Source organism: Setaria italica, chromosome IX (genome assembly GCF_000263155.2).
Source record: "Setaria italica strain Yugu1 chromosome IX, Setaria_italica_v2.0, whole genome shotgun sequence".
Taxonomy (NCBI): domain Eukaryota; kingdom Viridiplantae; phylum Streptophyta; class Magnoliopsida; order Poales; family Poaceae; genus Setaria; species Setaria italica.
In genome coordinates this window covers 20,035,658-20,049,920 of record NC_028458.1, presented here as the reverse complement: position 1 = coordinate 20,049,920, position 14,263 = coordinate 20,035,658, and the positions used below count along the sequence as shown (strand labels likewise).

Here is a 14,263-nt window from a genome sequence, read left to right as displayed (position 1 = left end):
TACAACTATACCAAGACACAAAGAAAAAGTCTAAGCATTAGAGGATCTTCCAGGGGCCAAATCGCAAAAGCTCAGAGCTTTCTTCCTCATGGCCGACGGCAGGTTGGGCGGCAAATCGCCGGCACTGTGGTCTCTGTGGGGCTCAACCGAGGTGGGGAAAAGGGAGAGAAGAGCGAGGGAGTCGCGAAGATGTGCTCACCAGAGATGGAGGTGGACGGAGGTGGCCAGAATCGGACGGACAGCGAGGGCAGCGGTCGGCGGCCACCGGCTCGGGCTCAAGCCGCAGGGACGCTCCAGGGGGCATCCGGCGATGGGGAGTGGAGCTCTGGACGCGACTCGGTGAGGATGTCCTTGTGGTGGTGTCGACTCACTCTGGCGAGCCTTGGATGTCGCGAATCGGAGTAGAGAAGGCGGCGGTGGCACAAGGCACTCCGGCGGGTGCTTGTGGCGGTGCTGCGCAAGCGTGGCGTGGGGAAAAGCAGCGAGGCAACAGGGGCACGAGGGCACCCGGGTTTTATAGGGCACGGTGGAGGCCTGGCGTGGCACGCACGCCAAGGCAAGGCCTAGCGGCGGCGGCGCGCTGGCTGCTGCGCTTAGGCAGCTGTAGCAGCAGCTGGCTCTGGATGGGCCTGGCAGGCTTGTGGCTGGGCTGGTTGGAGCGGGTCAGGCCCACGAGCTTGGCCTTGTAGGATAGGATAGGTTAGATTATTTTCATAATTAATTTCTGGTGAAAGGAAAAATCCAGAAAAATCTAGATAATTCCATAAAGCCGCGAAAAATACTCTGAAAAATCCAAAAATTCCAAGAAAAATTTCTAGAGATAGTTTAGGATATGAGGACTCCAAATAAAATACTTGAAGCTCGTGAAAAGGATTATAGAGCCTTCCAAAAATTAGATTTAGCTCTAGGAAAATGAGAATAAATTCCAGAAAATATGGAAAATTCTCAAAAGAACCTAATCATGGTCTGAACGCATTTTGAAATCTTTTTGCACTCATGAAATACCAAAATGCATCGACATGAATACAACAAACACATAGCCATTTTATTTAATTAGGAAAAACAATCAATTGTTTTGCTATACTAAATTTCCTAGCAAGAAAATAAATGTTGGAATTTTTTTTAAAATCATGAGAAAATCATTGTTTAATTGTTCTTTCAAATCACATCCTGAAATCCAAAAATTCTAGGGTGTGACATCTACGGCGTCTGCGGACGTTCTAAGTGGCCTGCCAATCCTAGAACAACCCAAGGTGCGCCTGCCGTACCGAGGTTCCTCCCAGGTGAGCGTCCGTTGGTTTCTTGGTCGGGCTCATCAGCGAAACCAATTTGACAGCCATGAAACCGGTCTGACAGGCTTGTGTAGAGGAGCAGCAAGGAGCCCCTAAGCACGGTGCACGTTCGAGTACGTTCGTATGTTGTCCCGATTTTAGCGCCAACACATTTTGGTGACTCCGCTGGGGAAAGAAAAAAGAGATAGATCAGCTTCCTTGGCTGGTTTTAATTCTAAATGCAGCAAGGTTGATGAGTAAAACATCGTCAGGCCAAATCTGAAAAAGATTGCAGCCGACGAACGCAAGGCTCTTGAAGAAGAGCTAAGAAGAGCTGCAGAAGTTGCGACACAACAATTGGAGCGATGCAAGGAAGAAGCAACAAAGAGGTTCTTGTCGCACTTCTTGGAGGATCGTCAAGGCAATGTCACAAAGATCAGGGACATCACCTTCAACACTCCACCACCTGAGGTACAAACCAATGTGAGCACATCATCATCGCCATCTCCTTTTATTATCATGGATAATCTTCCTACTGTAATAGATAATTTGTGCTTATCATTAGCTAAAAATATGCAAGATATGGTAGATAATGGTAAACGAGTTGTGGGGGGGAGGGGGTGTAATGATGTTGTGTCTTTTTCTGATACTGTACTACCTTAAATCCCATCTTGTAGTACATCAGCAGCACTCGTACTGGAGCCTCAGTATAGCATGCCATTGAAGTATTTCATGGGACAAACACCTCCACCTCAATCTGGTCAGATTATACCGGTTAAACCTCATGGTCCAAACGGTCAGACCGGTCCAGGTGCCATGGTTCCATATTTATCTTCTCCTGAGCCTTTCGCTGTTATACCTCCCGTTCAGGCTGGCTCCAGCCGATCTGCTGAGGTTACTGACTTCATAGCTACATATATTGTAGTAGCTCATAGGACTCCACCCGTGGCTCCTTCTGGAGTGGGTGTTTCATATAGTTCCATGCCTAATGCAAAATTTAATAGTTGTTTGCAACATAATGTTCCTAATTCACTTATACAATAGAATGTGTTGCAATCGAATGCTTCTACAACACAACCATCCAGGCTAACTACTATTCAAGAAATTATTGATAGGTTTAATACCAATCTTACTATACAAATGAAGGAGGATTATGGAATAGAGGGAAACATAAAACTCGTACATATCAAAAACCGTATCCCTTGAGGTTTGATTCGGTTTCTTATCCTTCTGGTTGGCGTTGTCCTAATTTTGTGAAATTTAGCGGGGATGATAGGAAAACTACTTGGGAGCACACTAGCCAATATCGTGCTCAATTGGAGGAAGCTAGTTCCTTAGAAGAAGCAAAAGTGCGATTATTTTCTTTACCTTTAACTAAAACTGGTTTTTCATGGTTTGCTTCATTACCTGTTAATTCTATTCATACTTGGGAGCAATTAGAGCCAAAATTTCATGATCACTTTTATAGTGCAGATAATGAGTTAAGATTGAGTCATTTAACATCGGTTGGGCAAAAGCATGATGAACCTATTGCTGATTATAATAGAAGATTTAGAGATAAAAAACCCGTTGTTATAGTCTTGTTATCTCTGAGAGGGATCTTCCTGAATTAGCTTTTAATGGATTGCGATCCCATATTAGAGAAAGATTAGAAGGTCATGAATTTGCTAATATTACCCAAGTTTTGCAAAGAGTTTTGGCTCAAGAAAGCCGAAGTAAAGACACTCGGCTCAAATCTGATCGTCCTAATATGCATATGCTAAATTATGAATCCTCGGACGATGAGAGTAAAGATGTGTATGCTGCTGAATGTGTATGGTCACCAAAAGATACACCAAGCAGTTGTGTTTCTCTCAAGCTAGTCCATAAAAATCAGCAAGATGAGGTGAAATTCACTTTTGATGTATCTAAATGTGATAGAATCTTTGACGAACTAACAAAGGCTGGAAAGATTAAGTTTTCTCATACTATACCTCCAGTTGCTGATTTAAAGCGGCACGCTTATTGCAAGTGGCATAATTCTTTTTGTCATGATACTACCGGCTGTAATGTTTTCTGTAGACAAATATAATCGGCCATCAATGAAGGACGATTGCATTTTCATGGAATGTATATTGATCAAAATCCCTTTTCTATAAACACTCTTGAGTTAACAAATCCCAAAGTGCTCATTCAGCCGGATCAAGCTGCAAAAACTAAAGGGAAGAATGTACTCATTGGTGAGGAGAGGCCTGAGAAAAAGGTGCCACTAAAGAAGACCCCTCAAGTTGCAATAAAAGCTTCAACGCTCGGGGGGCAAGACAAAAACAAGAAGGCCGGCTGGACGCAAATCGGTCTGATTGGCTCTCAGACCGAGTAAGTTTGGAGATGCCTCCAAGTCTAAGAATAAAGTAAGGCTAAGCTTGGAAGAACTCCTAGCCGAGAATAAAAGGAAGGGAGCTGCTCAGAAGCAAAGGAGTTGGCCAAATAGTGCTAGAGATGCAAAATCACCGCCAAGACATGAGAGACAACAAGGTATGTACCAATAACAGGACAATTTTTCTACTGCTCGCGGTGGAGAGCCGAGCTTTGACCTTTTGAGAGTGATTTAAGAGTTTAGAGGGGGTGGGGTGATTAGGAACTAGTTTAGGTGGCAATGGCGTATGGAAATGCGTAGCCTGGAGGCGGCCAAAAAACTTGGATATGTTTGTTCGCATAGAAATATAACGCATGGCTTGGGATCCAAAGTCTAGTTGCCACCATTTTAAACTGGTCGAGCAGTGGGGCCGGGTAGGAATTGGTGCTTAATATTGCCGACCCCGTATTTGTTTACACATTTTTCTTCAGATTCAGTGTTAAATGAATTAAAAATATGATATGCTAATTACCAAATTGCATTGACATAGCATACCTAGCCAAAGTATTTGGGGCACTCGATTACACATGATATTCTAACTTATTACACACGTAAACCGGGAGGGTAGCCAAAGAACTTATGTCTTATTCACTATGCCAGATAGTCATACATTCATTATAATTATGTCCAATTAGAGCATAATCCAAGCGCACAATACGAAGAAATAGGAGCTTTATCTTTCTGTATGGTGTTGTTCCCCCCGATGAGCTGATCAATGAACCTAGCCACTTCCAATTTCACATTTTCATTGTAGAAAATATTATTTTATTATTATAACCCAATACTTAGAAAAAAATAAAATAGAGGAATGCAAATAAAAAATATAGAAACGAAGAGAAATAAAAAGAAATGGGGGCAAACCATCTGCTGTGATGAGAATACTCTCGGGCTTTTAGCCTGTCATTCTTATTGGGCTGCATCCTGAGCACGCAGCCCAAAACGTGAGCCCAGTCCAGCTAGCGCCCCGTAATCGTCGATCCCTTGCCAATTGATTCTGACTTCCATTCTACCCCTGCTAAATTTGAATTTTCGTCGAAATCGTCTCAGGGTGTATTGTGGCGATTCTTTTGAGAAGGCCTGGTGGGGAGGAGTAGCTGCCTTGCTTCGACCTGCTTAATTATCCCTTCCATTTCAAATTATAGGTCGTCTTAATTTTTAATACACAATTTTTCTATACATCTAAACATAATATATATCTAAGGACATGGTAAAAATTATATATTTAAAAAAGCTAAGACAAGCTACAATTTGAGACGGAGGGAGTACTAATATTTTTATACTAGAAAAGCCAATAATAAATATAAATGTTTATTATTAGACCGAGGGAGTTTTATTTCTTAAAAATGTCACAACACTGCTAGACTTGTGTGTTACACATATATGCACGACAAGTACTGATATATGCATCACCATACCCACACGGAGAAAAGCATCACCATGCAGAATACACAGACGACCTGGATTTGCCCGTCAGATATCCACCTATATACTTATCATATCATATTATCATGTTTCTCACTACCAGAATCTGCGAAGCTCCCTAGTGTCAAAAACACTCGAGAACATGAAAAATACACTCGCGAGAAATAGCACTCGGCTGCAATCATGATGGAAGTGGTGGACGCTGGTAGCTTTAATTCTGGTGCATTTGGACCTCAACGTGTTTTGATTTGACACAGTCATTTCATCTCGCGGCCCTTGGTCTCCACAGGGAAGAGGATGCAGGCAACTCCAGCGAGGCCTAACACCAGCTCAAAGACCACAACGGCTTCCATTTGGTGGCAACTCCGCAGCATGCCGACAGCGATAATGGGGCAAACAATGCCACCAATTTTACCGATGGCCGTAGCAATTCCAACACCTGTTGAGCGCGCTGATGTTGGATACACCTAAGAGGAGGAATGGAATTAGGTCGTGTGAAATTAATACTTTTCAGAAAGGATCAAGGCATCAAGCTTATGAAACTTTTTCTGAAGGACTGCTAGCTCAAAAATTTTCAGCACATAAAAACCTTAATAGTCAAACACCATGCTAATCCACCAAGACCAATCTTGCAGCTATGCTAGTTTTTTGATGAAATTCATAAGCTCGGACTTAATTCGTGCTAACTGCTAAGCCTTGAATTAGATACTATAAAGTTGAAACAACATATGGTTGATTGAAGAATTTTGAAAAGTGGGAGCTCTAGCTACGAGAGTGTTCGTCATCTGCTTATGCAGTTATGCTGATATGCATGTCTTTGTGGTATTTCTGCGAAAATCCAGACCATTAAGTGTAGCATAATATGGAGTACAAGAGAAGTGTAATTGTGCACAGATAGTTGATAGTGCAACAACAAGAAACTAATCCAACAGTAGCATATTTTTTATGAGTACGTAGGTTCTTCCTTTTCTTTCATCATTGACGATTTAGTTACTCCTAGAACCCTGTTCATTTGAAAGATTCAGTTACTCCTAGAACCCAGTTCATTTGAAAACTTACCATTGTGTTGTTAGAAAACTTTGAACAATGGATGCTAAAGTTCACTACAACTTAAAAACATTGGCTTTCTAGATATAATATTCCAATTTCCAAGTTCAATACTACAGCAACATGGTATTTTGTCAGATTACTTATGCAAACTATAACAAAATCACCATGATAACAAGTTTACTCTGTCATAGGATTGGAAGCCCATACAAACCTCTGGTGCATATAAACACAAAACTGTAGAGCTACCCATGCCACAAGCGCGAGCACCGAATAGAAGAGCAGTTGTCAATGACTCTTTCTGATGAACAGCGAGTGGTCCAAGGAAAGCACAGCATCCAAACAACAGGATCCACATTGTAGCTTTCCGGCCAAACCAATCAACAATAATGGCAGAAATCACTAAGCCTGGAAACTCTGGTAAAAAGAGAGTGATATCATGAGTTATTAATCGGAATATCACATAGCTGCCAGCCCTAATGGGGCAAACAGTAAATGGAGTTTACTGTATGATACCTGCTAAACTAGTTATGAAAACATCTTTGTAAAGGTTGACATTTTTTTGGTGCAGTTCAGATTTCTGGCCAGATGTGCATCTTCTGTTAGCATCACTCAGCTGTGATGATAGCAATACTAGTCCATAATATGCGAAGGAATTTGCGAACCATACAAACCAGATAAGAAGAGTTGATCTGAGCAATTTACGTGAAAATAATTTGCGCAATGCAGCAATACCACCAGATTTGGAGCTCATAGCATTGTCAACTGTAGAGTCATTCTCTCTGACTGGAAGATGCCCATTCTGAGAAGTAAGAGGATCATGGTCACCTAATTGTGTCTCTTTATGGTATGTGAGAACCCCAGGAGGAAGAGCTACTTTGTTTGCCTTGGCCATTCTCTCTAGAACAAGTGTTGCATCAGATATTCTATTTTGTACGCAAAGATAGCGTGGTGACTCAGGTGCAAAGACAAAAAGGAGAAGCAAAAGGAAACATGGAAGGGCGGTGAACGCCAGCAACCACCGCCAACTCAATCGTGTCAAGACGACCTGCATTACAAATGGAAATGAATAAATGCTTACAGGAAATCAGGCAGGTGCAAACTAATTTTGCATTACAAATTTAAATGACAATACAAACTAATTAATAATATGAAACCAATATTATTAAAAAAACTTGGTTATATTGAGTTGACGTAGAATTTCAGGATTCAAATGATGTTATGGTGCTTTGTGAGCATTATTTAGTTGAACAAAAATGCAGCGGCTGCTAAGCCTTACAATCGGAGCCATTTTTTCCCCTTGAACAAATTGAGTTGCAGCAAAGGGAGACGTGTTATGTATCGTACCCATGCAAGTGAAGCCTCGAAGATTGTTCCAATAGTCCAGAAAACAGAAAAAACAATCATCCAGGTGCCACGGCTTTTTGCAGGAACAAACTCCAAAAACCAAGATGAAAATACATGATTCCCACCAACTCCTATACCGACAAGAAACCGAAAAACAAGCAAGGATATATAATTAGGAGATAAAGCACTTAGAAACCCTGCTCCAGTAGTGAGAATAATTGAGAACAATAAAGCAGTCCTGCAATAAGGAAGTACAAAGAATAATTGAGAACAGTAAAGCAGTCCTGCAATAAGAAAATACAAGATTTCACTGACTCATGCTTGACATACACAAATTGAATAGTCTAAATTAGACGTTGTATAACAAAACAGGTTAAAATATCACCTCAACTTTGAAAATCAGTACAAGTTACTCCTCAATAGCGGTTACCAAAAGCTGTTCAAGAGCACTAGAGCAGTACACACAATTGCTACCTTTATTATCCCTATGTTTTATATCAACTATACTATAGGCAATGCATATAATGGATTATATTCAGGTATCATGTACAGGATACTAAATATTGGATCGAAGTTGTCCACAATTTAGGCCTGGTTTGGTTTACGCTGTTTATTTTTAAGCACCCGTCACATCGATGTTTAGATACTAATTAGAAGTATTAAACGTAGACTATTTACAAAATCCACTACATAAGCGGAGGCTAAACGGCGGGACGAATCTATTAAGCCTAATTAGTCCATAATTTGACAATGTGTTGCTACAGTAAATATTTGCTAATGATGGATTAATTAGGCTTAATTAGGCTTAATAGATTCGTCTCGCCGTTTAGCCTCCACTTATGTAATGGGTTTTGTAAATAATCTACGTTTAATACTCCTAATTAGTATCTAAACATTCGATGTGACACGTGCTAAAAATAAGCAAACGGAACCAAACAGCTCCTTACAAGTGGCGTTCATGTATACATTGCAATTAAAAGAAGAAGTAGTTGTTGGGGTGGCTGCATTTTTTACTGTCATAAACTGTCTGTTGCATGCATCCCTGTGTGTTTAAAACTCTAAACAAGCCCTTCAGGGTGACAAAGTAAGGCATGAAAACGGAATACTAAGCGATTGCAGGAGAAGAAACCATAAACATAAAGCGATTTCAGGAGCTGAGATCATCCTTAATTACCTTCTTCCATACTTGTCAGAAATATAGCCCCAAGAACAGGCTCCTATCAGCATGCCAGTGAAGACAACACTCGAGAGCAGGCTCTCGTGCTGGGCAGAGACATTCCACTGCTGCCGAATCAGCGGTCCAACGAAGGAGAGCAGCATGAGCTCCATGGAGTCCGCGAGCCAGCCCGTGCCCGCGTACACAAGAACAAACGCCTGGAACTTCCCGAACCCCATGGCCGTAAGCGCGTCATCCGTAGTGTAAGTTTCCATGGCAACTAGAGCTAGCAGCACCTGGCGATTCAGCAAAGTGGATGGAACAAGGCATCAGATCACTTGCTGGCTCCAAATTACGAACAGATGATTTTGATAAATCATGATGAGCAGAGCAGGAGGAACTAATTAAGACTCTTAAGAGCAAGAGACGGCGCGCGGAAGCAAACCGAGCCGGCCGCGCCGCCGGTGAAGAACCGCTGCCGATCGAGTACGGGGTAGGGGAGTACAGAACGGCGAGCGGCGGGGGAGTGGAGTGCGACGGTCTGCGGGAGTGTGCTGTTGCTCTTGTGTGGGATGGATATGGATGGCGACAGAGTTGACTGAACCAACAAAGTAGGTGGACTGGATGGAATTTCGATGGACGGACGGGGAGAAGAGTGACGTGAGCAGTGAGCACGGGCTGATCCCTATGGTTTGGTCCCGGTCTTCCTTTTCCTTGTGATCCCGGTCTTCCTTTTCCTTGTGATCCATAGGCATACATTTTTTTTAAGTAAAGGAAATTTCTACCCTTTTCGACTGCACACAACCAAATTCTTACATTATCCTCAGTTTAGAAGCTGAACACAAAAAATAGAAAAACGAGTATACATAGAGCATGAATAATTCAAAAGCATAGTCTATTATTGCTTCCCCATCCATTCTTGGCGAATATATCTAAAGTGATGATAGCTTGCCGAACAGATGGTCTCTCTTGTATCCTCATGTTGTAACATGGATCAAAATCGTAGCCAATATGCTTCCCAAAAATAACCTGCATAAACAAATTGAAACGATGTTTCTCAGACACCAAATCATTATGTGTACACCAAATAGCCCACGTAACAGCTGCCAACCCCACAAAGATTAAAGTTTTATCTTTTTTTTTTGCAATGCCTGTTAACCAATTTCCAAGCATATATCTTATTAATCTAGGTGGGGTTAACCTAGTAGTTATCTGAACAACTCTCCGAATGTCTTTAGCATATTGACAATTCAAAAAGAGATGTTTGATTATTTTATTATAATCAAAAATAACACTTTTGACTCCCAACCCAGTTCCTCTTAGTTAAATTATCCTTCGTTAAAATGATACCTCGTTGCAGGTAGCAAAGGAAAATCTTTTATCTTTAGAGGAATTTTTAGCTTCCATATGAATTTATTATTGAACGGCACACCTTGGTTTATCAAATACTCGTACATAGACCGAACTTCCATGTCCATGTAGGTCCCAGGTAAAAATATCTCTGCCTTGTGAAAGCTGGTGGTTGGCCATTTTAGCTATTAGGTTGTACCAGGCAATCAATTTATCCTCAACTAATACTCTTTGGAAAATTCAGTGGCCTTTGATTCATAACATTTGCCACTGTTGCACGAGGATAATTGGCTATATTATATAGGCTAGGAAATTTCTCTCCATACCAAGCCCACCCAAGTGTCCTCCCAAAATCTGTTTGTGAACCATCTTTTATCTTGAAGGTCTCACATCTCAGGAAATCTTCCCTGACCTTTAATAAACCCTTCCAAAAGAGTGAGTCTCCAGGTTTAATCTGAATCTAAGAAAAACACTTTGAGCTCAGATATTTATTTCTGAGTAGAGCCTGCCAAGTACCTTCTTCATTGAGTAGTTTGAATAACAATTTGCTGAGAAGACATTTATTTTTAATCCAGAGATATGTTATTCCTATACCCTTGATCTTTGGGACGACACAAAATATCCCACTTTGCTAGACAATATTTCCGTTTATCATTGTTGCCTTGCTAAAAGAACCTTAACCTATAGAAATCCAATCTTTCAAGGACACTTTTTGGGATTTCGAAGAAAGACATCATGAACATGGGAAGGGCTACTTAGAAACACCTATTTTACATGTTAAATTCTACCCCATTTATTCTCTTTTGAAACACCTATTTTGCCTTAACATAATGACTAAGGAAAAGGATCATTCTTATCATCCAATTAATCATGTCATTGTGTACTCTTCATTAGTAGAAATGATTTTCCGCGAGGACTCTTTAACATTGAGTTATTTTTCTAGAGGAGTTACTATGTATGGAAACCGTATTCATTCAGACCCAAGATGGCAATTCAAAAGAGAAAATTTTAGTTCTAAAAATAGGTCTATAGTAAGTACTATGAAATTCCTATTACATACCTGATACCTCTTTATCATACATAAACTTAGAAGAAAATATTCTTTGAAATGGAACATTATCAAAATGTGAAAATCGAAAAGCCGTACGATGATCGGTGCCCTATCTCTTATAATATATTGAAAGCTTTTAAACGGGAATAATGAGGCGTGGCGATTGATCTAGGAGGTGTCTGGGTACTTCATTGTATAAAAAGATCTCTTTTATGTAGATACTATTTTTCAGCAAGAGAGAAAAGGTAGAGGAAAGGCAGAAGATGCGTTGAAACACTAAACACTAAACGTGAACATCAGGCCTCATTAAAACTGCCCTAAAATATGGAGGAAAACCTCCTACCGTTCGAAACTCCTTTGCATCAATCCTGCAGTAAAAATGAGCACTCGTAGGGTTCTAACTTTATTTCCGGTTATATTCCTCCATTATTTTCACCGCAATTCCTTATTAAGAAAAGGTCCTAATTAATTGGTGGTCCAAACTCAAGCAATCTTTTCATTATGTCTTAGCCTCTCCTCAAATACATTCTCTCTCTTTTTCTCCAAAGGTTCTGACCCACCTTGTCATATATTACAATTTGCAGGCGTCTTATTGATTCAGTCGCCTAGATGCTCTAGCAATTAGGAATCCAGTATGAAAAATTGCTCAAGATACATAAAAATAACATGGACACAGATCGGCACATACCCATCATGAACGTATAAGAAAATGAAGCGAAATTACATAATATGGTAATAGAGAGTATTTCAGGTGCTCCCTACTCCACCGTCAAAACACACACAAAATAGTGCATGAAAAATTCAACGAAAAATATGGATGATAGAAAATGTAATGATTCTTATTCATGCAAAATTTAATCGGGTTGGATGTACTGTTCATCTCGATCCGCAACCTGTATCGTATACTGATTTCTCTTTTTTGGTTTCTCCTTGCATAAAATTTTTATAAGTCTCAAACTTTGTATGAACATATAAATCAATGCATCTGTCCATCCATACTTCTGGTTGAATTTTTCATGCATTATTTGATGTGTTTATGGTGGAGTACGGGAGCACCTCAAGGTGATGGAGCACGTGAAGTGTTCTCTATGGTAACATCATGCCTTCGAGATAGTGGCTGTGGGGTGTGAGCGGCGGAGCAGCAAACAGCAAGATTAATCCACATCTCTCATGGTCACCATGGTGTCTATAGACATGCCAACATGGGCTTCATGGCCTCTACATACGCCCAGAGCCACCAAAATCACAATGGCTTTCACGGTGGCTACCATCGCTTCCATGTCTGCTTTCTTGTCCATGGCTACCAAAACAGTGAGGATGCATCCCTTGAGGGCAGTTACACAGGGAGTAGAAGGGCGTGCAACACACACAGTAAATGGACGAGGTGAAGCTGTGTCACAGAGGTTTTTCCCCCTCAGATGTCGCATATGAGCCCACCTGTCACCGATTCTCATAGTTGGATTTTGGCTACAACCGACTGCACAGTTGGTTGTAGCCACGAATCGACTGTCAGAATGGCTATATTTGTATAGTACATTCAGTTGATTTAGTTCATTACTATAAATTTAGTGTACCGCACCATGTGAGAGATCCCAATTGATCAAATGTGATTTATTTTTTTAGCTTATGTCCTACTTTTCTAGTCCAATGTGCGGTTCTCTCGTGAACATGCTTGTGTGACTGTCTCACCATTTAGCTTATGTCCTTTTAGTGTGACCAATTCCTTCTTTTTTCCCAAAGGGCGATTCATTTGTCTCACCATTTCAAACTCCCCACTGGTGTCTCAAATTTTTGAAGTGGTCGAATGAGTATTTGTTGTTGCAAATCAAAATATATACTCTAAAAAATATCCAAAGCGCGAAGTGGATTGTTTTTGACCAAAGCGCGAAGGTGGATTATTGCGAGAAGAAAGCCGGGCAGGTTGGAAGATATCTGCCACATTACACCTGGAACAAATTCTAGCTCATGGAATAAAATAATTGTACAAATCAAATAAATTATATGTACTCACAGAGAAAAATACACTCATAACAAATTATACAAATTTTTGGAATAAAGATTACACCTCGAACTATATATGAATGTACGAAACAAAAAAGTGCACATTTAATAAATTATGCAAACTTATAGAACAAAATACAAATATCACTAAAATGAATTATAGGGACATACGAACTCATAGAACAAAGATTTATACATTTAAAATAAATAAATAAATAATGATTTGTACATATGAAACAAAAAAATTTATATATGTAGCATCAATACATTATGAATAAATAAAAATAGAACAACTATGATAGTAGAATAACTATAATTTATAAAAATAAATAAATTGAAAACAATGAAAGAAACATGATAAAACAAGAACAAAAAAGAAAAAAGGTAAAGAAGCCATAATAACACAAATGGAATAAAAGATTAATAAAGAATAGAAAAAAGAATAATATGAGTTATAAAAATGATGAATTACAATCCTAAGAAAGAACATACAAATGAGGAAACAAAAAAAGGAAAGAAAAATTACCTGCCTCCACCTACGAGCTGCTAAGTAAAACACCATAGCCGACATTATAACAAGGTCTTCAAAATAAAAACACACTTGACCATATCCTGGAAGAATTTTTTTAAGAACAATTTTTGTATCAATATGGAATATTGTGGCTGTTAAAAAATAATTGAACGGGGGACAAATGATATTTTCTTGTGAGCAAAAAATGAAATATGATGCACAAATAATAAGTATATTGTGAACACAAGATTGAGCATCATGAACATTTAATTGTGCAGGACAAAATGATAGCAACGAACAAACAAATTATTATACGCATGAACAATGATTATATACAACATACAAAAATATTGATTATAGTGAACAAATAAGTCCGATCACAAACAAATGATTCAAATGCGAACAAATAATAGTATACAGAGAACAAATACGTCCACATTGTAAACAAATTATTTGACCAACATATTAGTATAAAAAATAAACATAAAATAAAATAGAGAATAAAAAATAAGAAAATAAAATAGAAAGGAAGAATAACATAGAAAAAGAAAAAATAAAAGGAAAAAAGATATATCGACATGGTGAACAAGATATTATAAAAAGTGAATAGAAATAAGAAATAAAATATAGAAGTAGAAATAAAAAGAAAAGAAGAGAGAAGAAAATGATGTATCGAGCTAGTGCGATAGGCTAGTTTGTTGGGCCGACTAAC

At 39.4% G+C, this 14,263-nt stretch overlaps 1 protein-coding gene across 2 annotated transcripts; it reads right to left on the bottom strand.

Annotated features, from left to right (window-relative positions):
- Window positions 1–4,958: 4,958 nt before the first annotated feature.
- LOC101783755 (organic cation/carnitine transporter 7) lies at window positions 4,959–9,247 on the bottom strand. 2 transcript variants are annotated; one of them, XM_022823608.1, is made up of 6 exons: window positions 9,050–9,247; window positions 8,657–8,934; window positions 7,483–7,720; window positions 6,652–7,183; window positions 6,350–6,552; window positions 4,959–5,555 (listed from the first exon to the last, which is right to left on the bottom strand). In XM_022823608.1, the coding sequence occupies exons 2-6, from the start codon at window positions 8,911–8,913 to the stop codon at window positions 5,346–5,348; spliced, it is 1,440 nt and encodes a 479-aa protein (XP_022679343.1). In that variant the 5' UTR covers window positions 8,914–8,934; window positions 9,050–9,247; the 3' UTR covers window positions 4,959–5,345. The 2 variants fall into 2 exon arrangements, with proteins under 2 accessions (XP_022679343.1, XP_004983097.1); XM_004983040.4 differs by having other exon boundaries at window positions 9,084–9,247.
- Between the last annotated feature and the right edge of the window lie 5,016 nt (window positions 9,248–14,263).